A 25,624-nucleotide genomic window follows, 5' to 3' on the forward strand; every position below is an offset into this window, starting at 1 on the left:
TTCATTTTTAATCACACTGGTAACAGTGCTGGTGGGTGAATTCAGTTCTAATGAACTAGGTGAGTCAAGACTTAATGTGTTTTGCTTAGAAATGAGACCCCAACTGAATCTGTGAGCTATCTAAATAAATCCTTATATGCCGTTAAAGTTGTGAAGTCCTTTATGAATCGCACAGTAGTTTGAAATTAAATTTATTTAAAAAAAAAAAAAGGTAATTTAAAACAATGTACACAGTTCAAATTTATATTTTATTGTATAAGTTAATAATTAATGTGATATTTATTAATAACTTATTTTCTTTTATTTTTACAGAAAGATGACATTGATTCAGAAGATGATAAAGTTGCTGGAACTGATCTGTCTCAGAAAATTCCATCTGGTACTGATAAAACACCAGACGTTTTAGATTCTGCTCTAAAGGGATTGTCAGCCAGGTAAATTGTTTATTTTATTTATTAGATAAATAAATAAATAAGGAGTAGAATTAATTATTCAGGTATTGAGAGTATTTTATATAAAATTAAAATTCTAGTTAACCTTGAAATGAAAAATACAACTTTCATCATTTCATATGCATTACTTAAACTACGTGAAATGTTGTTTTTCATAAAATGTTCTTAAACATTTAACCATTTATACTTTGTTTGGTGCATATATTTCTGTTATCGATAAGTAAAATTCCTTGATGTTTTATTTAATGACATTCTCTTGGGATGATCAAACCATACTGTTTTGCTTTGTTGCACTTTAATAAACTGTTAAGCTTATTATCGTTATTGAATGTTTATTATGCTTACAAATACTACACTCTAAAGAATAATATCTTTTGGGGCTTTCTCAAATAGTCAGGATAAGTTTTTAAGATATAAAATGGATTTTCAGATTATTGTTTGGTGCCCATAAGTATGAATTGGACTGCAATTTGATTGGATTGTTTGTTATCTACTGATACTAAATTCTAGATAGATAATAAACTCAGATACCTTGAGGATATTGTGCAACCATAGAGCTCTTCAATCCAGAATAACCGTCAAGAGGAAGTTATTATTTGCCATTTACAAATAGGGCATACTTATTTTATACATGGACACTTAATGAATGAGACTGATGCACCCGTTTATGTTCTTTGCAATAGTAAACTAATGATACACCACATCCTTGTAAACTGTGTATGTTAAGCGGCATTGTGTTAGAAATTTAGATTAGGAGCTACATCAGAGATACCCTAGGAAACAATATGAGGAACTTGTTTCTTAAAGCCAGACATCTATGTTCGATTATTTAATATTTATTGTAGTATATTTATTTTAGTATTTTACATTGTGCTTTACTTTTTCCTATTTTTCTTGTGTTATTGTGCGGTTTGTGGTTAATTTTATTTTTTATTTTTCTGTTATTTAGTTTATATATCATTATACTTAGCACATGTTGTCATAGAATTAGTTTATATATTGTAGAAGCATTGCTTCTGGGAGCTAATAACTAAATCTTAGTTTTGTGCCCTCCAAAAAAAAAAAAAGAAAGAAAAAAAATTGTATGAATTGTGTAGACCGATATTTAAAAAATTTAATATGTTAATTTATCGTTGTGTTTATATTTAAAATGAGCAAGCTTTACTAAAAATAATAGTCATGTATTTTTTAAAAATTACAATGTCCACTCCTACCAAACCACACAACAGAACTGTTTTCATATACACAATCTTCCGCTTACAAGTAAGTGGTGTATTATGCTTCCATTGTCATTTTTAATTAATTGCCGTACCATTTAAAAATTATTCCTAGCAATTTATTTAAAATTCGAACAGAAGATTTTCTTTTATAAAAACAATATTACCTTTTCAATGTAACACTAATTCAAAACTGTTGAGTTCTGCATCCTGTTCAAAGTGTACATACATAAATATTGTTCAAAATAATTTTCATTAATGTTTTCTGAATTGTGAATTATTTTGTAGTAATTTTTTATGTTTAATGTATTTACCTAATATTATATCATATGTTTATATTTTAAATAATTAATATGGGCTAAAATCTCTATATTTTATCCCATTATGTTTATAATATTTATGTAATAATGAAGTGATCTATTTAATGTATATGTACCAAACTGGATAAATAATTTATTTTTATTTTTTATGATTAATTCACCATATAAACTGGGAGAAGCTTGTGCATGTAAGAAATGGAAATTTTGTAGCGTATAAAAAATGTCATATTCAACTGGGATTAGAAACCAGGACTGAAATAAGAACTGGTATCTAAAGTAGAAATTAAAATTCATGATCAGGATTGCAATGTAAATAATTAGTGTTTTGCAAACCTGAGTGTCCGGTTGTTTATCAGTTCCTTCAGCCGTTTATGTAGAAATTTTTATATTTTTGGGAAAAAACATTTTAAAACACCCGCTTCATCACTTCATTTAGTCATACAGTTAAGTTAACATTTTTGTTAAAAAATTGTATTTAGTTGGCAGATATAGAAATGATTCTTTTTCAGTGCTAATTATGCTTCTTTAACTCTATAAAATTAACAGAATAGTATCTGTTAAGTAATAAATTTGACTCAGAATAAGAAAAAAAAATTTGTTTAATGTAGTTTTTTTTTCTTAACATTTAGGATTAAGTGGATTCCTGTGTGCATAAGTGGATGTAAATCACAATTTGCATTCATTACAATTTATATATTTTTTTTTTAACCTCCAGGATCACTGTTAAGTACTAATTCAGAGGATGAGATGAATGACAATTTTTTGTAGCATGTGAAAATGCCATGTCTGACAGGGTTCAAATCTGGAATCTCTGGATGAAAGGCCAAGAGGCTACCACTCGCACCATGGTGGCCGGCAGTACAATTTATCTTAATAGAAATATTCAACCTAATTCTAATTAATAATTTATGTTTACCTAATTATATTGCTTAATAAATTGCTTTTTGATGCATCATTACATCTATACATAAAAAACTTAATAAACTAAAAAAATAGTTTTTTCTGAAATTACTCAATAACTAATTTAGTTACAGACTTTGTTAGGGTCTTAAAACACTCATTGCATCAGGCCACATTTAACCAGTGTGCATCGAATACCCTCATTCAATTATGAGAAGAATTTTAAGGGATCATAGGTTTTGTCATACTCAAAGCCTTACCTCAGTGGTATTTAAATTGAGATATCTCGACAAGTAATTAAGGTATAGCATTCATATGGGTCTTGAAACACTCACCATATCATTTTCTTCAATGCCCCAGGTCACTGAATGCCAGCAAGTACCTGTCCACCCTATTAAAGCACTTGGAGCCTTAATTGGCTGGTGGTCAGCCATATATATCTCTAGGTTAGCTTCCGACAGCAGTGTGGTTGGAGTCTTTTCCGTTTGGTAAACTAGTGATGTCGGTTGAACAAAGCAACCGCATCAAGGAACTCCCACACAATTCGACAATGCGGCTCAAAGCCTGGGCTGTGACCACTTCTGGGAATGCCAATCCCAGAAATCCGTCAAAAACCAGGTTCCACAGCAGAGGATTGAGATTGGAACCCTGCGAGCATCCTTAAAACAGAGCCATGCTGTTAAACAAAGAGTAGAGCACAACGGCCTGTAGTTCTTCGGGAACATTGCAGCATTTCAACTCGTAGAGGACAGAACACCAACACAAGGAAGGAAATGCGACCTCTTATGTCAATAAAAATTGTCAAAACATATTTACATATATTTATAGTTAGCGCTTTCCACCTCGGTAAGAGCATTTAAGATGCAATCCTTGGTGCCAACCCCTTCCATGAAGCCATATTGGCTTCGATTTAATAAACCGTTCACATCGATGTTTTCCCGGAGCCGTTCCACAACCAGCCTTTCAAACAACTTCCTGAGAACCAGGAAGAGGCTGATGTCAATAACTGCCGACCTCAGTAGGGTCCTTTCCAGGTTTGAAGAGCACTCTCACCAAAACTACATTCCAACAAATCGGAAAGCAACCCTCCCTAAGACATCCCGAAAACAGTCTGCCAAGTGGCTTTATGATAGGCAGCAGATTGTAAAAAATACATGGGTCAAGTTGGTCAATCCCCGGTGCCTTTATCAGTACCATTCGAGAAACCACCCGGTTACTGTTCACGGGATTCACTGCCCGCACACCAAGGAAGGGTATTACCCCGCCCGAACATCGACTTCACACTCCGGAGCTTCTGTAAACAGAGTATCAAGGAACACTGGATAGGATGAGCAATGGCTTTGGCCGGTAACATGATTTTACTAGCTGCCAGGGGTTTCCCTACTTCCGACGCATTGAGTCCTGCCAACATTTGAGCTTGGATTCGTTAATGGCATGAACATATTTTCTTTGAACGCGTGTATCTGGAGATATTTCTCGTGCGCATAATCGATGCAATCACAGCGCTGGTACCGTTTCCTAGCAGATCTAACTCTTGCGCGCAGCTTGCTTAGGTCACCACCATATTTTCCCGAGTTTTCGCGTGCGGTTAACAGACAGTCTCTCAGAAGCGGTGATGATGACGGCTTCAGGCACTCTTTGATCAGCGGACTGACCACTGCGCAAGACTCCGTCCATTGGCCTAGGCCGCCGTAGGACTTTGTCATAGCCAGTCTGGATGATCCGCAAGGAGTGGTCTATAGTGGCCGGTTTTCTTCGCGCCCTTGCGGTTTGTAGGTCTGCAGAGGGAGTTTAATCGAGGTATTTGATCGTGGTAAGATCCCGGGTGGCTAGGGTTCCGGCCCAGGCATTGGATTGGTTGGAGGTAGGTGCATTGGCATCGTGCCATGGTTATATTGGTATTATCTGTGATTTGATTTGGGGCTCCCGCTGGCAGAGGTGGTCGCGCTGCCGGGGTATGGTAGCCCGTGCGACCGGGGGCGTGGCTTCGTTCCGCCGGTGGCGGTCCGTGATTGTGACTTGATAATACCGCGCCAGACTCCATGATGGGATCGGGTGGGAGTGCGGGGTTTGTCCCCGGCTACTGCGTGGACCGGAATGATGAGTGTAGCACTGATTTAACTTCCAACTCGTTCGTTTTCCGAGGCATTCAGATTCACGATCGGCGTTGTCAAAGTTAAACTAGGCGCGGGGTTCGCGCTTCCGCGGACTCTGTTAGTTAGTTTGAGGGAATCATGTTAGGTTGGATGTGAAGATGGAAGTTTGAGGCCTACGTGACGGCAAAATTTGATTTATATTTAACTGATGCAAATGTTTGCCGAGGCATTTACACCGGTGTCATCCCGACGAGGCCTGGCCGATGACTGTGAGATGTAATCAGTTAGAGGGTCTAAAGACGACCTCCGTTAAAGCCCCTCAGGGCTTGGAATGGAGGGGGTGGTGTGGCGACCGATAACGTCACAAGGTGAGTGTCTTCCATCTACGGAATTGGGATGTCCTCCAAACATCGAATGCGAAACTCTGATCTGCTTAGAAAGACGTTGTGTACTGACGCATGGACTCGCTGAACTGATCGATAATTATTTCTTCAATAACAGCATCGTGTTGGACAGATCGTTCGTAGCTGGTACGAGTGTTACATGATAGCAAACCTTTTTCCCGAAGATTGAGTAAAGTCATGCTGTTTTGGTATCCGCAATCCTGCGTTCGGAAAACGTATTTCATATTCTACTGTAGCAGCTGTAGCATTACCATTATACATAGCCAAAATGAATAACATGTTTTAAATAAGTACGGCATTACTTCATTGGCAAACCGATTATGTTCAGACTAAAATTTACAGAAAACCTTTGCTAACGAAAGCACAGATAGCAAAGTTATGTATTAAGTATACACCTAATGTACCTTAGAGAATAATTTAAACAATAATACAGTATTGCGCATTGTTGATCAGTTGTTATTTTATGCCAACTTTGAAATAGTAATTTTTCAAATAATTTATTGTATTTCTGTCCTTAATAAAAAAATTATCTAAGTAATTTTCATTTATTTATTTTTATTTACAATTGTCTTAATTTTCAGTTTTTTTTTTCCAACAGCAATTTTTAATGGTAAATTTTGTTTTTACAAATTTTTCACATCACACAAAAGAATTTGGTTTTTGTTTACATTAAATAAATACTTCTGCTAAATGTAGTAATGTACTTTTTCTTAATAAAATTTGAATTTTTCTAAATTCTCTTTGTTTTATTCAACTTATCTTACACAATTTTGGTCAGAATTAAGTTCTTTACAAGTTTTGTTTAAAATTTTTATGTGTTTATTACCCATTTAACAAAGGCATTGTATGTCAAACATAAAAAACGAGGTCTTTTATTAATTGGGTTTCACCCAATTATTTGGTTTTCACCCCAGATCTCTCAAAAACTACTGTAGGTATGATTCTGGAACTTATTTTATTTTATTTTTCAGGTCAAAAGCCGTTAGAAATTGTAAATTCTGCTTCTTTTCATGTACTAAAAATTTTAATACAACCTCATTTCACCAGAATAGCCAAAATCTGACAGAAATCTTTCACTAGCCGTAACTTGGAAATGAATGATTTTAGGAAATATGTTTACATGAACTTTTTCTGCTATTTTCATGAGTAGAGTAGGTTATGAAGGTCTCGGAAGAACTTCGTGATACACTCTGTATGTATACATAAGAGAAGTTCATTGAAATATTCATGTTTAGAATTATTATTCACTTTATGAAGTATGTTCTAATTTTATACGCTACATGTTATTTTTAATAGTAACTAATTGTTATAAATCTTAAGATAGTTTAAATATTAATGCTTCTAAGAATTGATGTGTCTTGCCATCTGAACTGTTTATAATTGCATATTCATCTGTATTTTGTAAAGCATTGAGTCATGGTTTATTTCTTTGTATTACATCTGTTGACCCATTTTATTATTTTTGTTCAGTAGTAAGTATATAACAACAAATTGTTGAATAACAATTCTCTACTTTTTTTTTATTCTTTATAATTAATATTAGTTCTTTATAATTAATATTAGTTTTAGGATAGTTTTATTGTTTTAGTGTATTAAGTATATTTCTTAAACACTGTATCTTTTTTTATATACAGTATATTTTTTAAATAAAAATGTTTGAAAAATGTTGATAATATTTTTTAATAGAATGAAAACATTATTAATCACAAAAAACCTGAGGAATAACAGGGATTTTTACTTAAGGAAAATAATATAAGAGAATAAAACTGCAATGATCTGGAACATGAAATAAGAGAAATGAAATTTTAGATAAAGAAATTTGTTCATTACGAACCGATCATATGCTGTAATAACATAGTGGACTTGATCCATTAATAGCCAGACCTCAACACAGTAAGTTCAGAGATGAAAACAATTAAAAGTTGGAAAAGCAAAAAAACTGATTTTCCAGTTTTACTTCATGCTAAGAAGATAATACTGATAGCTGCATTTATTATCAGAATTAGGGAATTTTCGTAATTCTTGTAATTCTCCAGCTTACTACGTTTTATACAAGATGAGGTTTTTTTTCTATTGCTGATGAAACGATTGTTTCATTCAGTTTTGCATTGCCTTTTCCTCTGTGCTATTTGTATGTAGTACTAAATTTTGTCTTTAATGAAGTCATCCGAGATTGAATAAGTCTGGCATCTTTTAATAAAAAAAATACACATGAAAAAAATTATTAACATGTTGCTATCAGTCCCGAACACTATCATTTTGATAGTTCTCTGATCTGTCAAGAATAAAGAATTCATCCTAATGCAAAATGCCTGTAAACCTCTTCATTCAGTTTTAAAAGTAATCAGAAAATCATATCTTTTGGTACTCAGTGATAAATAATGTTGATTAAAATATTAGACGAAAGGACTTTAAGCATACTTGATAAATTATCAAAATACTTGATTTTATACAATTTCCAAGATACCTCTTGAATTGTTACTTTGCCTTTACTGTTGCTACTTCTGTGATCATTCTTCTCTTTGTAATAGTTTTTTTTCAGTATTTTTCTTCGAAATTCAGTCTTGGAGTTTTTATAATCTTTTCTTCCAATTTCTGAAATCAGCCTTTCTGCAATCTGTTAGGAACTGATAAATGTCACTGCAGTTTTACATTAGTACACAGTACAAATTATCTCTGTATATTCAATGTTGAGTCATTGATGTTTGTTTTAATGAGTATATTCAGTGTTTTGATATGGTTTTGGTGTTGAAAGAGGTGTATTCCTGTAGTTCCTCTGGAACTATTTTAAATGTAATACACATTCAACATGCTTATTCAGAGATTTTTAATTTTAAAATGTATACTTTGATGTAAAATATTAATTTAAAAAAACATCTAGATATGCTCATTAGTTGGTACAGTGTTTTTTTTTTTTTTTTTTATTGAAACAGAATTATTATTAAGAAAAGTGTAGTATAGCATTATGTTACTGCTAATAAAATGTTAATTGGTAATAACTGTGTAACTTTTTTAAATTGTGTGTTCATTATTATTACTATAAAGCAACCAATTTTTGTTTACAGTCTGTAAAAAAAAGTCCTAAGCACACTCATTTTAAGTAGCACTTTAGCAATACTTCTACATCATTAGCACTAACTTAAAAAAACAAAACTAAAAAAATTTTAAGAAATATAGCAAATATTTTTTTTAATTTGCCTTATTCTCTGTGTTATAAAGTAGTTGAAAAATGATAAAACTAACTCAAAATTCTTTATCATTGATCGTTTAAATTTTACCATTTAGAATTTGGGATAAATTTTTAAAAAAATATCTAACATAAATTTAAAAAACTATTTTTCCATTCCTGGCTGTATAGTTGTATGTGTAGCTGTGGTGTACTAAGGATTAGGTAAGCAGGTCAGGGTTTTTATATTTCATGACCTAATTAAAAAAAACACAATTTTAGTATTGAAAATTCTGGAAGTACATATGTATGTACATATACATTTATGTTGCGGCCCATTTTTACTTTCTTCTACGAAGTAAAGGAAGTATAGCAATCGTGAAAAATTTGGTTTTCAGATTTCAACGGAAATATTCATTTTGACCATCTCTGAATCCATTTTGACTAGTTTTGGTGTGACATCTGTATGTATGTACATATGGATCTTGCATAACTCAAAAACAATAGCTGTAGAATGTTGAAATTTTGGATTTAGGACTGTTGTAACATCTAGTTGGGCACCTCTTCTTTTGATTGCAATTGACTACATCAAAAGTGTCTAGAAAAGCCCAAAATACAAAAAAGAAATTGGATTTTGGACTTTTCTTAATTGCCGTAATAAGCCCTCATTGAGAGCTTTTTAATGATACATCATAAATGGTACCTATTTTAATTGGTTCCAGAGCTGCAGCTACATGAAATTTTAATTAATGAAATATTTTGATCTTACAAGGGGAAGGCACATCGTTTTGAATCTGACTTCTTATACATATATTTTTTTAACCTTTTCTTATTTTTTTCAATTTAAATATATTGATTTATTAATAATTATTAATTTCTGATTGTAAAACAATTTTTCCAATAAATAATTCCATAATAACAATAAAAAGAAAAAAAAGAAAAAATCAGAAGTTATTAGTTAAATAAAATTCTGTGTACCTTCATTTTAATTCAAAATATTTAAGGAGATTAATAATTATTAATAAATCAATATATTTAAATTTAAATTAAAAAAGTTAAAAATATTTGTATATGAAGTCATATTCAAACCGATGTGTCTATGGTTACAGATCCGACACGTTCTCACTTACACCACATAATTACTTGAGTGACGTGAAACAAAATTAATATATAAACTAATATAAAATGCTGATACGGATACCACAAAAAAATGTGATACAATGTGGTTTCGTGTCCACCACAATGCAATTGTGTAACTGTCCACTTTATTAAAGGATTGGAGGATTATATCTCACTTTCAAATGAAATAAGTTTAAATGATGTGCAGCAAAAAATGTGTATATGTAATTTAATAGGCATACAAGGAAGTCATGTGGTGTCTACATCAGATTTTTTGTTTATTCTTTAGACTAGAGGGACTGATTTTGATGAATTTTGTATGTATGATATTAATGTTATTTAATTTTTGTCACAATTGGTCAAGGTGTTAGGGAGATTTGGACATCATGGGTCCCATATCTCAAAATGTTAGTTAAAACATAAGAAATTCTTTCACATAATTTAGTACCCCTTATATCAGAATGTTCAACTTAAAAGAGGCCCCATCACTTACTTAGTTTATAAATAATAGTTTATTGCCAAACGCATAGTAATTTACAGGTGTTGAAAATGATGTCCATCCACTTCTATGGACTTTTCAACGTTTCAACTTTATTTTCATGTTATTTCCCGGATTGCATTGTTAATTTTTGTCTTCAACTCCTGCAGGGTGTGTGTATTGGATTGCTCCTATAAACAATTTTGTTTTAACTAACCCCACAGAAAGAAATCTGGATTAGTCAGATCAGGGAATCTTTATAGCCACAAACCTTTAAAAATGATTCTTCCACTGAAAAAATCCTGTATGTCTATAGTAGAGGTAAGCCGAGCAAGTGGTACTATCCTGTTGCAACTAGCAGTCACACTCATCCATTTGCCCCAGGTCCTGTATTTCTGACTATATACCCACCAAGTTGGAACCTTGTTTCATCTGTGAAAAGCACTTGATCTAGAATGCCAGTGTTGTCTCTAATGAAGTTCTTGAACCATTGACAGTAGTGAACCTTTTTAGTATAATCAGCATTAGCTCATGGAAAACCTACATTCAATAACATTTCAGCATTCTCCTCACTGCAGTCTGGGGTGAACCTAGTGAAGTATTCTTTTACCAGTATAGCTTCTGCAAAGATTTATGAGGAGATCTTATACAATTATAAGGTTTTAATGTCCTGTATGACCTGCATCATTAAAACTAACCTGTGTTTGGCACGTTTCTGGTCCATCACTGAACCTGTTTCAGAAATTTTTTTAACTAATGAATAGCACTTGTCACTGGTACTTCCTTTTCAAATTTTTTCCTGAACTTATGCTTACACACAACATTAGATTTCGTCTCTAAATAAATGTCTATCACAAATACACATTCAGCAGCAGTTAATCCACATTTTAATAAACAACAACAAATAATTACACAACCTTGTTCAAAAGCCAGTGCTCAACACAGACTGGCAGTAACCAAATGTGCAGGTAATAAACTGTCCACCCCACTCCATCCAACATAACATCTTCATCCGGATGTACCACCACCTTCCATATTATTTTACCCATCTCATACCGGTATATGCATTTTAACAAAAATAAACATTTAGTATAAATTACTGAGTGATGGGGCCTCTTTTAAGACTCTGCAGTTAAGCAGTTTCTGATGGTGTTTGTTGTTATTCAAACTTGTTATTTTTATGTCGTTTTTGGAGTCATATCACATTCTTATACTAAGTAGATGATTCCATTACATTGGTATATAACTTTGGTTATGTATTTGACAGTTTCATTCAGGGGTTGTGGTGGGGGGTAATAAGCCAAATTTTTGGGCTTTTTTTCATCAGATATTATTTTGCTTGAAATTTTCAGGCTTATTTAGCAATTTTCATGTAATTCTGATTGTGAGTCATTTATGACATTTAATTTTGGTTACAATTGGGATGGAGATATAATAGTTATCAAGGCTCCTACATCTCAAAATTTTAAACATTATTTTATTTCAATTTTTTATTTTTGTTTTTTATTTAAATTATCACTTTGCCTACCAAAAGTACTGTCAAAGAGCGAAATATATACAATACTTAAGTGTAGGAATGTGGGGATATATATTTATTCATTTTCCAAATACTTTTCTTGAATTTCTTTTGTATTAAAATACTTTGGATGTTAGAATGAAATCAGGTTTTATATCTTTACACTGTAAAAACCAGTGGACACATGATTACAAAAAAACTTTCAAATGATCTTTACATATAATGTAATTCTTCATTTAAAAAAATTTTCCTCTTAATTTAAAAAAAAAAAAAATTACAATGGAATCATCAGAATTATTAAATAATTTTATGAAATGTAAAGCTTGAATATAGGTAAAAAGAATTTCTTAGATTGAGAATCTCCTTTTATTTTATTGTTAAAAAGTTAGAAGAACTTTTGAGAAGAAACATTTTATTTTATTTAAATTTGATTTTTCAAAAAAAAACCTTATTTCATTTATTTAAAAAAATGTTTGTTTTTCTAATGTAAAAAATATTTATAAAGAAGCCTAATTTTCTGTAATGAATCATATGAAATGAAATTATTTCAGTTAAAAGAATTCATTAGTCTTACTTTTTTTTTTTGGAACTGGTTATAAAATATTTCTTTTGTCTTACGGTTCCCGTTTCCTCATATTTTTGTTCATAAATTTTACATAATATTTTTTTTCCAGCTAGTAACCTTTTGCATAATATTCACAGTGTATTACATATTTTCAATTAATTTATTAATTGTGGGGTAAAATTTCATATAATTCAGTGTTCTCATTGGAGAAACCTATATAACTGATGTAAATTAACTTGTCATTGTATAGCATTTTACAAGCATCTTTCTGTATCGCTCTCTCTCTCCCCCTTCCCCTATCTCTCTCGCGGCTCGATCAGGATATTGAGTGGATGACAATTTAGAATGTTTATATAGTTTAACTGTTCATAATTATAACCAGACTAATTAATAATAATAACAATGCTGATAAATACAATTATGATAATAATAACAATAGTGAGACAATAATAAAACAATTAATGAACAAAAATATTAATATAGTAATTACAAACACAATAATAATCAGGATAATATAGTAAACCATAATAATATTACACGTCAATAACAACAAATCAAACAGTTTATACATAACATAATACATGCAAAATAAGTATGACATAAAAACAGAAGATAATACATAACGTAAACAAAGAATAACAATCGTATATTACACATCAAATAGTGATAAATGCCAATAGTAAATAATAAATACAGATTACATACAAGATATAGTTCAAAATAAATAATCGTTCGGAATATGTTCCAGTTAGATAAATAGAAAAGATCAGAATTCAAACCCATTAAAAAAAAACAAAAAAAAAACACTAGTTTTAACCCTTTTTAACCACTAGTCTTGTATTAACAAACAATCGTATAGTGTTCACTTGCAAATTCCTTTACTATCTGCCCTAACAGTTTATGAATGAAGTTTATTGTATTATTTCTTTCACTTATAGTTTTGCTGTAACTCACGGGTTGTATTTCTTGTTTATTGAATTACTCGTGGCGTCATCTTACTTGTATCGAACTGGATTCAGCACTCTCCTTGCTGGACTGGCGTCTCGTAGACTCACATTTGTGACTCTCCTCGCTTGACCGATGCCGTGGAGACTTAGTGTTGTTCAAAGGTGGCGACAAAGATCCTACTGTTAGTTCTTCTTATAGTCCACTAACGTTTTTTTTCAGAAGGTCCTATATTTTTGTGTTATTGTTAGATTGGCCACTGACCATTTGCTAATGGATAACCAGGATGCTTTCCGACCGGGCAAGAGCACTGAGGATGCCATATCAAAGGTGTTGGATATAGCTTCTTCTAGTCCATGTAAATATGTATTAGGGATTTTTCTGGACATATCCGGGGCATTTAACAACTTATGGTGGCCCTCTGCCCTGTTTCAGGTGCAGAAGCGTAAGTGTACACGAAATGGACTAGACGTTCTCTCAAAGTTATTTCAGCCATCGGACCGTTTCCCTGCGTGACGGCGGCTCTGAGGTTCGTAGGACCTTAACTAAAGGATGGCCTCAGGGCAGTGTTTTGAGTCCCCTTCTTTGGATCATAGAATTCGATTCGATGTTGCGTTTAAGGTTGCCGTGTGGTTGTCGTGTCATCGCTTATGCTGACGACGCGCTGCTACTGATTGAAGAGAATTCGCGTAACGAGGTAGAGTTCCAAGCTGCTCGTCCTTGTGAAACACTCCTACTGTGGAGTCTTCAACATAAGATGATTTTCAGCCCAGAGAAAACCTCAATGATGTTGCTTAAAGGCCGATTGCCTGCTTCCCAACGAATCCGGGTTCGGATGGCTAGTCTCCCCGTTTGATTCGTTACGACTCAAAAATACCTGGGTGTTAATCCTTGATGAGAATTTTCGGTTCAAGGAACATCTACAGTATGTAGCAAAAAAGGCTACTGATACTTTTTATGGAATCCGTAGGGTCATTCATCCCGATTGGGGGTTGAATTACCGTACCATGCGTATCCTTTACAAAGGTGTCAGCGAAGCTATTATGTTGTATGCTGCGCCTGTCTGGGCTCACCGCATGGCTTTTAGGTATTATGCAGATATTTTGCTGCGGCCCAGTGACTCCTCTTGCTGGCAGTTATAGGCGGTTACAGAACAGTCTCGCGGAAGGGAGTCTGTGTTATAGCCGGAGTCAAACCATAGATATCTTGGCTAATGAACGAAGTAAGGCTACATTTTCAAGGTAAATAACCTATTGATGTCAGAACGAAAGCAGGAGATTGAAGACCGGGGCCTTAAGTCTTGGCAGGTCAGGTGGGACGAATCTCCCACTGGTCGCTACACGCATGGTATATTTCCTATAGTGTCTGATTTAGGTGCGATTGGATGGATTTCCCCCAATCGGTATATCACACAGTTTCTTTGCGGACATGGTGCCTTTCGGGCGAATTTGGTTAGGTTTCGGCTGGTGGATTCGAGTCAATCCCCGGATTGTGGGACTGATGATACAGTGGACCACGTCCTCTACATCTGTCCCCGATACGAGGTCGAACGTACATGAGCTGTTAGGGAACTTGAGAGAATACATTCCTTTCTGGATCTCCGTATTAACTGGATGATCCACGAGGAGTGGTGTATAGTGGCTGGTTTTCTTCGCGCCCTTGTGGTGTGTAGGTCTGCAGAGGGAGTTTAATCAAGGTACTCGATCGTGGTAGGATCCCGGGTGGCTAGGGTTCCGGCTTAGGCATTTGATTAATTGGAGGTAGGCGCTTTGGCATCGTGCCACGGTTATATTGGTATTGTTTGTGATTCGCTTTGGGGCTTCCACTGGTGGGGGTGGCCGCGCCGCCGGGGTATGTTAACCCGTGTGACCGGGGGTGTGGCTTCCCTCTGCTGGTGGCGGTCGTGTTCGTGACTGTAAAACCATGCAAGACATAATGATGGGATCGGGTGGTGGTGCGGGGTTTGTCCCCGGCTCCTACACGGATCGGAATGATGTTACGTTCCCCTTGTTAGTTGACCTAATTTGGTCGAGTTATTTTGGTGTAGGTCTGTATTTCTATGTTGCGTAAAACATAATTTTGATTGGTATGAAGTAGCGCTGATTTAACTTCCAACTCGTTCGTTTTCTGAGGCATTCACATTCACGATCGGCGTTGTCAAAGTTAGACTAGGCGCGGGGTTCGCGCTTCCGCGGACTCGGCTAGTTAGTTTGAGGGAATCATGTTTGGTTGGATGTGAAGATGTCAGTTTGAGACCTACATGAAGGCAAAATTTGATTTGTATTTTGCTGATGCAAATGTTTGCCGAGGCATTTACATCGTTGGCATCCCGACTGAAGCCTGTCTGATGACTGTGAGATGCAATCAGTTAGAGAATCTAAAGACGACCTGCGGTAAAGCCCCTCAGGGCTTGGAACGGAGGGAGTGGTGTGGCGACCGGTAATGTCATAAGGTGGGTGCCTTCCCCCTACGGGGTTGGAATGGACCGACGCCGTAACGTCTCGCTCGACTGGTTCGCAGAACTCCGCCGAACCCACACAACTCGCAGTCTTCTCGCAGAACTGCTCTTGCGGAATCGGCGCCGTAACATCTCGCAGACTGGTTCTAATGAAACTCTTTTTTTAGCTGGTCTTATTGGGCTATTTGTACTACTAGCCTTTTTACCTGTCGGTCTGGACCCAAGTCAAAGCGTGAGAACAGCTGACCGAGGCTTTTGTTCCAATGAATTCCAAACCTTCTCTTCTCACCGTACAACAGGTGTTTATTGTTTGTCAGCAGGCAGTATAACAAAGAACGATCATAAAACGGACCTATTCTTTACAAAAAGGGTTCTCCTTTTTGTCCCTTTCTGAATTACTCCAATTATTATATTTTCTATTACTTTCATAATAATTGGTAGGAATCCGTTACTCAGGCCCGCTATAACGGACTTATTACACAGCCTCCTTAAAGCTGTTCGTCGGATGGGAAACCAACACCTTCCTGATAAGGCGCCAGATGAACCATCATTTTCTTCTTTCTTGAACTCGCTGATTCCTGTAGACTACGTCGTCGATTCTGTTCAATGGAGCGTAAGGTTCCTCCTGAGTGTAGTCTGGAATTCGGAGATCCTTCTCTTGTCTTCCTGATCCGATCGCACTGTTTGACCGGAGGTCGTACCTTTCACCTGCTTTGACTTCATCTTCTTTGCCGTGTTCTACGCAGCGAGCTGTTGGTTTCTTCTTTTTCGGCGCCTTTCCTTTTAAACATCTATGAGCTGCCCAGACTGCAAGCTTACACCTTCCCGATTGGTTCCTTCCGTTACAGTCTTCTTAGCAGGTCCGAAATTGAACGGAAACAGACTTCTTCTTGCAGTCTACTTTTCGGTGGCTTGGTTTGCCGCAGTTCCAGTAGACTGGTTGACGCTTGCTATTTGATGCTGCCGCAGGCGACCTTCGCTATCCCGTTGTAGCCGTCCCGGTAACTGGCGCTGTCATGGAAGTCACGGTGTCGTCCGCCGACTCTTAATCGCAGTGGACTCCCATTCTCCGAAGACGAGTAGTAGGTCGAGACAGCGCGCCGACTGCCTCAGTCGCAGAGCCTGAGTAAGGCGTCGTTGACTAACCTCGCCAACCCCAGAAGAAGATTCTTCTTGATCTCTGCGTGCTGCCTCCTCAATGTATCCGGGTGGCAGCCCGGCTAATGCCTATTGACCTGGCTGTCCGATAACGGATGCGAATGTTAGCCTTTGCACTCGTCCCCGTGGCTGGCACATGCAGCTAGCCACCAAGCTTTGCTGCCCTAAGCGACCATCAAATGCTACCATGACTTCGTCATAGCCGTCCATGGATGGCATACCCTGACGAACTTCCGCCGCCAGGCTCTGAAGTGCGGTATTCAAGAATGCGGTCTTCTCCGGTGCTGACCAACCATTCTGAATTGATACGCCTCAAAATGTCGCCTTAGTGTTGAGTGAATCAAATGTTCTGCAGTTAGAAGTTCTAATAAAGCCATCGATCATCGAAGCCTCTGAGTTACAAATTTAAAAAATAACATTCATAAATTTCCAAAAAAAATGGTTGCACTTCTATGCATATAAAATTTAGATGCTGTAAGAAATGAAACCACAGAAAAATGTTCCTAGATTGGTTTTGAAATCTTATACAAATTTAGTGAAAACAAATCATTAGTAAACTGTGAAATTTTTGCAGATGAAGCTAGTTCTCAAGTTAATGTATGCATTATTTCACATAATTCATGAGTATGGGTATCTGAAAACCGACATTTAATTTTTGAGAAAGCATGTTAACACCTAAAGTTAATGTTTGGTGTAGTGCAATAAAAAATCATGTAATTGGATCTTTTGCTGAAAAAACTATTAATTATAATAATGTGTAACAAATTGTACCTCCAATAAGACAGTGCAATCCCACACTTTATTGCATCCCTTTGCTGAGCTTTGAATGACAAATTTGTAGATAAATGGGTAGGCTGAAAAGGTCGTATATCCTGGTTTCCAAAAAGTTTGGACCTAACCTCCTGTGATTTTTTTCTTGCAGGGACACATTAAAAACGTTAATTCACAGAAATTATGTGATCTGAATCATTGAAAGGAAAGAATTAAGGGATCAATTATAACTATTACAGACAATGTATGAGTAGAAACTGAACATCGATTGGACATTTTCCGAGCAGCAAAGAATGTGCACATTGAAATTGATTGATTACGTAACGAAATTATTTGAGATTGAGAATTTCACAAACAAAATACTGCTTGGTATTTTTATTTTTATTCAATTCATGCCTTAAATTCTAATATTCTTTTACTATGAACTGTACATACATATTACATGATAATTATTTATCAGTTCAAAGTATACGTTACTGAAATAGCTTTTAATACTAAACCATCTTTATCTTTTTTATTCTGTTTTGATGCTTGTTTTTTTTTAATGGTATATTTTTATACTAGTTCTGTTGAATCAATGAAATAATTATTTTTCCCGTAGTATTTTTAAAAGTTTTACCAAAGTCAAACATACATAAGACTATGTTGTTTAATTTTCTTCATTCACTTATCCACCAAAGTAATATGACCTTGAATTACTTATGCCTTGTTATTATATTGTATTATTTTCTCTAATTGTTTTTATTTTCAATTTTTTTTTTTACTTCCTTGTACGAAGTAAAGGAAGTTGTGATAGCTATAAATTTCGGTTTTCAGATTTCAACGGAAATATCCATTTTGACTCGTTTCAGCGTGACGTATGTATGTACGTATCTTAAATAACTCAAAAACGACTAGCCGTAGGATTTTGAAATTTTGGATTTAGGACTGTTGTAACATTTGGATTTTGAAATTTTGTATTTAGGATTGTTGTAACATTTAGTTGTGCGCCTTCCTTTTTGATTGCAATCGACTAAACCACAAGTGTCCAAAAAAGCCCAAAATCCCCAAAAAATGGATTTTGGACTTTTTTTCTTAACTGCAGTAATAAGCCCTCATTGAAAGCTTTTCAGCGATATATCATAATTGGTACTTATTTTCATTGGTTCCAGAGTTATAGCCAAACGAAATTTTAATTAATTAATTAAACATTTTGATCTTAGAAGGTGAAGGCACATCGGTTTGAATCAGGCTTAATCTCCGTTTTTTTAACCTTTTTTTTTTTTTTTTTATTTAAATATATTGATTTATTAATAATTATTAACCTCTGATTATATAAAAAAAATTACGATAAATAATAATTTAATAATAACAATGCAAGGGGAAAAAATATTCAGATGTAATTAATGAAATAAAATTTTATGTATTTTCGTTTTAAAAAGTATGTGTATATGTAATTTAATAGGCGTACAAGGAAGTCATGTATGTGGTGTCTATATCAGATTTTTTTTGTATATATCTTGCAAAATTATGTAATTTGTTATTATTTACTCTCCGTTATAGAATTAATTATTCAAACTGTAACAAGTGTGACTATTTCTAATATTGTAAACCTTTTCTTTTTTTTAAATTCTATTTAACTTTGAATCTTAAGTAGGTAGGTATTAATAATAAAAGTTGACATTCTAATTTAATCGGACACAATAATTCTTTTTCTTTTTAGAAGAAATTGATTTACTGCTTTTATTTGAGTACATTATACAATATTTTTCTTAGAAAATTAGTGTAAAGATAACAGGGGGGGGCTTACATGAATCATTTTTTTTTCTGATTAGGAAGGTACACTTGTATTACTTATGAAAATGCTTGTATAGTACTTATATCTTGGATATCACATTGGTAACAAAAATTCAACACAGAAAAATGTAGTTTAAAGTTGCTTTAAAAATCGAATGGGGATTTTTACTTACATGTATACACAGTAAAGGAAGTATTGTAATCGTGAAAAATTTCGGTTTTCAGATTTTAATGGAAATATCCAATTTGACCATCCCTGAATCCATTTTGACTAGTTTCGGGGTGACGTCTGTACGTATGTATGTATCTCGCATAACTCAAAAACGATTAGCCATAGATTGTTCAAATTTTTGATTTAGGGCTTTTGTAACATCTAGTTGGACCCCCCCTCCCTTGATTATAATCGACTGGACCAAAAGTGTCCAAAAAAGTCCAAAATCCAAAAAAATTGGTTTTGGACTTTCTCTTAATTGCAGTAATAAGCACTTACGAACATCATTGAAATCTTATTAACTGCATTAATAAGCCCTCATTTGAGAGCTTTTCAATGATATATCATAAGTGGTATTTAAGTTTCATTTGTTCCAGAGTTATAGTCAAATAGAATTTTAATTAATGAAATATTTGGATTACAAGGTGACGGCACATTGATTTGACCGACTTCATTTCCTTTCTTTTTTAACTTTTTTTTTTAATTTAAATATATTGATTTTTTAATAATTATTAAAAACTAATTGGAAAAAAATCAGATGTTATTAGTGAAATAGAATTTTATGTGCTTCCATTTTAAATCAAACATTTTTACAGATGTTAATTATTAATAAATCAATTTTTTTAAATTAAAAAAAAAAGTTAAAAAAAAAATATGTATATGAAGTCAGCACACAGATGTTTGCATAATTACAGATCTGACACATTCTCACATACACCACTATTTTAACGACGTGAAACAAAATTAATATATAAACTAATATAAAATGCTGATACGGACACCACAAAAAATTTGATACAATGTGGTGTCTACCAAAATGAAATTATGTGTTCATTTTATCAAAGAATTGGAGGATCGTATCTCACTTTCAAATCAAATAAGTTTAAATGAAGTGCAGCAAAAAATGTGTATGTGTAATTTAATAGGCGTACAAGGAAGTGCAGGAGTCGCGGTTGATAGTACACAAAGGTGGCTTGAACGGAGAGGACTGACATTAGTGCCTAATAAGTCATCGGCGATCACCTTAATATGAGGAGAAGAATCAGAGAAATACAAGTCAGAGTAGGGGACACGATAATCCCCACGTCTAGATGTATTAAATACCTAGGTGTGTGGTTGCAAACCAGCAGGCTCTGTACGGAGCACTTGAATAGGGTAAAGCAGAGAGTCGAGGTTGTGATTGGTAAGTTGAGCAGGCTCATGACCAGACACAGGGGTCCATGTTTGTCGAAAAGGAGAGTAATTTTGTCAGTTGCAATGACAATTATTTTATACGCGGTCCCAGCATGGACTGAGGCCTTTGATAAGAAGAAAAACCTAAATAAGGTATCTGCCCTGCAGAGGAGAGCTGCGATACAAATTGTATCTGCGTATAAGATTGTATAAAAAAACGCTGTAGAAGTCATAGCAGGAATACCCCCTGTTGGGCTTGGGTTCTGATACTCTTGACGAGTTAAGTGTGGGATACCTAGAAGTGAAGCTAAAAGATAGATGCTTCAAGAATGGCACGCACAATGGGAAATATCAGACTGTGGAGGCTGGACCAGAAGGATAATTCCCCAAATCAGCATATGGATAAACATGGGGTATGGAGAGGTGGGCTTCCATCTCACACAACTTTTAACAGGACACAATGAGTTTGGGGCTTACCTCCATTGTTTTGGTAGGCAGACCATACAATAATGTAACAAAATTAACTCGGTAGTGTACTCTATATACAATTATAATAGATGGGAAGAGATTAGGCACTCATTTGGGATAAGTCAATTGCATCTGGAAAACACACTGTAGTATATGCTAAAAGGAAAACATGAATGGGATAACATATAACATAGCCTCTTTGTAACCAGAATAATACAAATCAAATCTGGTCTCTCCTTGATAGGTAGGGATGCGACAGATTGGAGGTTTCAGTCCCAACCGTCCATATCAAGTATCCCAAATTCCATCCCTCCCTACAGTATACTGGAGGCTAGGGAGTGGGATGGAGACTGATACTGGAGGTAGGGAAATACAAGGGCAGCCCTGCTCATGAGAGGGCGGTTTGTTGAAGTGGGATGCTCTCGATGAGTGACCACTTTAGTTCGGGAGAAACTGAAAAGACCAGAGATCCGGCTAGATCCCCTCCTTGAAGGAGAACTGGTTTGATATATGGCACAAAGAAAAGACCAAGGCCTGGCCTACTGGGTGAGCGACCCCTACGGGGCGTGACATTGTCGGATCCTGTGGGGTCCCGGAAGTTTAGTGGCCAGGCAACCACTGAGGATATGCAATGCGTAACTGCTGGACTGTCCTCAGTGGTCTTGGAAAAAAAGGAAGTCATGTGGTGTCCACATCAGATATTTTTAACTGAACTATGATTCTTGAAAGAAAGTACTTTATTCCATCCTCTACCCTAATTTAAGAAATGAAAATAAAATTTAATAAATTTTATTTATGATTTAAATAAAAATAGTGGCTGAATTTGAGGCATGACTTTTTCATTTATTGGAAGCATATCATTTTTTTCTTTCTTGATGTTAAGACTCTCCAGATCAACCAAAAATGTTATTATCGCTTGCTTTCTTACCTCATAAAAAAATGCTGTTGCACTGCAAAAATTATGGAACATAAATATTTAATGAAAATAGAAACACAGATAGGAAACAAAATAATTTCCAAACCACTAGTATATAAGGCAAAAAGGAATTGTAAAAGAGCACCATGAAAAAAAAGAAGAAAAGCAGGCTGGTATTTACATTAAAAATATTATTGCTGGAGAAAAGAAAATAGAATTGTAATTTCTGGACAGTCTAAAAGCTTATGTCAGTAGACAGTTTAGATTTATTTAAAAGGGCATGCCAACTACTCAATTATATCTTGTTCAAGAAATCGTTTAAGAATCATTGAGAGTATATGCATTAAAATTCAAAATGATGCATGGTTAAGAGTTTTTTCATAATTTTTTTTTAAGAATTATTCCTTTTTTTTACGTATTAATCTTCAAAGTTATTAAAGAATAGATGATAACCTATTTTCTGGTAACCACACGCAAAGAAATAACATCTTTATAAGAATATTAATTGCAAATGACTATCCACTATAATAGTGGAAAATGAAGCTATTAAGAAACCTCTTTTTGAGTTAGTCGGTAAAAATTTGGTAAAAATCATATTATTTCATAAATCTAACCTAAAATAATTATAAAAACAACAAAATTTAATCATCAATAACTTAAATGAAAATTTAAAGAATGTAATAAAGAAGTATTAAATGAAGAAAGGACCTGTTACGTAGTTTCATTTCTTGCCTGTTTTTTTGTAAGAGCGTTATGAATAATGAAAGTTGTTCGCAAAGCTAGACTTCAAATTTCTAGAAGTGATTCCAAAAATCAGTAGCAAGAAGAAAAAATAAAGTGATTCCTGCAGTAAGAGCGAAACGACTCAGGAAAGTCAGATAAAAGATATCAAAAGTCAGATCAGGAGGTGTTGCCAAATCCAGTCCCTATTTCGTACCATCATTTTCTTTTTATTTGGTCCTGAAAGAGTTTTTACAGCAACAATGAGCAGTTCAAGAATGTGGTACAAGTATGACTCAGACACCAGGGTGAACAATTCTTTACTTATAGAATAAGAAAGATGGGGTAAATGCCTAAATCTAAGGGATTACATTTGAAAGTTGCATTAGTTTCATTGTTATTGAATAAGTAATAATTTTTCTTGTCAGTTGACTATTAAATGATCCTTGTAATTATCAAATTTATTTTTTATTATAAAAATGTTCATAATTCAACATTACTTAAAATTTTTATTTATGAATTGTTACAAAATAATACAATTTTTACCACATTTATTTTTACTTAGCATTATATATTTGATCCCTCAAAAAAAATTATATATTTTAAACCTAAAAATATTCTATTGCTTAGTTTACAAGGTCGTAGAAGAATCTCCATTAAATACTGTTGTTTGCTTTCAGCTCTTTAAAATATTTGGTAATTGTTATATTCATGATTTTTCCTCCAGTTCTTTGTTTATTTTTGAAAGCCAGTGATAATTAATTAATTACTAATTAGCAAAAGTGTATTGTATTCTGTTTCCTTATTTTTTTTTACTATTCTTGTTTCGTTTTTTTCTTTAATTTAAATCCTAATTGCTTTGTTATTTTATTTAAATAATACATTTATTTGTTATTTTGTTTACAGATGGAGAAATTGGGTGATACGTGGTATATTTACATGGTTAATGATTGGTGGATTCTGTCTAATCATTTACGGTGGTCCATTGGCATTAATGGTCACTGTAAGTATCCGTTTAATATTTCCTTTATTATTATGGCATCTTTTTTTTTGTGTAAACACAATAGCAAATAAAAGTTTATTTAGGCTAAACTAGATTTTGATTATAAAAAAAATGTATCCAGTATTTTAATTAAAATTGCAAGCTTGGGTCGGAAAGTAATACAACTCATGACAGGTTACATCAAGAATGAAATAAATTATTTAGTGTTACAAGTGCCCCTTTTGTGTAATTATCCTCCAATATACGTATCTAAAGCTGACATGTACTATAATGACAAAACCACCATATAAATAAAACAAAGAAAAAAGAAGACAGTACAATTAATAATAACAACCCACTGGGTTGGTCTAGTGATGAACGCGTCTTTGCAAATCAGCTGATTTTGAAGTCAAGAGTTCCAATGTTCAAATCCTAGTAAAGGCAGTTACTTTTATACAGATTTGAATACTAGATCATGGATACCAGTTGGTGGTTGGGTTTCAGTTAACCACACATCTGAGTAATGCTCGACCTGAGAGACTGTACAAGACTACACTTCATTTACACTCATGTATATCATCCTTTGAAGTAATACCTGATGGTGATTCTCAGAGGCTAAACAGAAAAAAAAAATAACGACCTTTCTGCTGCAGAAACAAGTAGAACATCAAAAATGTTCTACTTCGACTTATTTCCCCTTTAAAGAGGAACTGTTTTCTGTTCATGGGATTGTAAAAAAATTGAATAATAATTCAGTTTGTTAGGAGAAATTGTTTACTAAGATTGAATTAGAAATTTTTTAAATTTTAACAATCTTAAAATATATTACAAATTTCAAGAAGTAGAGGAAAATAGATGTTACATTTATTCAAGATTTGACAAATATACTTACCCAGTGTTATCATCATCATCATGTGTCTTTATATCATATCTTCATCGGTGATGGAGTTTGCTCTTCCATTCTGCTGCTGTAATTGCATTTATGTCACCAGCCTTATTGTAACCTTTATTCCACATATATTTTTTAAGTATAAAATAACTTGTCAATCAAATGCTTTGAATTGATTTTTTTTTTAATATTCTGGCCAATTTCAAAACTTGAATAATTATTTCTGAACTAGACAGCCTGCATACTATGATCTAGTCCTCAGCAGCTTTGCCATATTGGAAATTTTCTTTTTTTAATGGAAAACAAAAAAAAAGGTAAATTATAAATAAATATTCTCTGTGCCTTTTATGTTAAATGTGTGTATTAAAGAAATGTATGTATTGCTGATCTAAGGTCTCTTGGCCTTTCACCTGGGGGTTCTGTGTTTGAATCCTGGTCAAGCATGGTATTATTCATACACTACAAAGTTCCATTTCCATATTTCCACATTCAGACAGTAGTAATCAACTAATAACAGTGAATACCAAACAAGATTTCTATTGATAAATAATTACATTATTTGTAAACTTATAATGTAACCCTGTTTACATGGATTCATAATATCTTATTCCAAATTGATGTTTTATTTTAGAATAAATAAAAATATTATTCTATTTTAATTATTAATTAAAATAAATTCATACTTAATTTATTATAAGATCTACAGAACCAAATTTCATTCATTAAAATAAATTTAAATTTACTAAGTAAAATAATTTTTTTTTTTTTAAATTGAATTATTTAAATTTTTTCATATTTACCCATCAGTAAATTATAGACCTATCAGTTGGATGTATAGATTTATAAAAGTGTCAGCTTTTAAAGTCACATTAATACATTGAACATTTAACTCGTTTAAAGAAATCAAAGTAATGATGATATTGT

General features: G+C 33.8%; 1 protein-coding gene across 1 annotated transcript in view; it reads left to right on the plus strand.

The window, feature by feature from the left end:
* Window positions 1-25,624, plus strand: part of Cds (CDP-diacylglycerol synthase) — a 107,962-nt gene that overhangs the window by 39,578 nt on the left and 42,760 nt on the right. The window contains exons 2-3 of the mRNA XM_075377780.1: window positions 313-434; window positions 23,736-23,832. Coding sequence (XP_075233895.1) covers window positions 313-434; window positions 23,736-23,832 — 219 coding nt within the window. The remainder of the gene's footprint in view (window positions 1-312; window positions 435-23,735; window positions 23,833-25,624) is intronic.

The sequence above is a fragment of the Lycorma delicatula genome, chromosome 10 (genome assembly GCF_047948215.1).
Source record: "Lycorma delicatula isolate Av1 chromosome 10, ASM4794821v1, whole genome shotgun sequence".
Classification (NCBI taxonomy): Eukaryota; Metazoa; Arthropoda; class Insecta; order Hemiptera; family Fulgoridae; genus Lycorma; species Lycorma delicatula.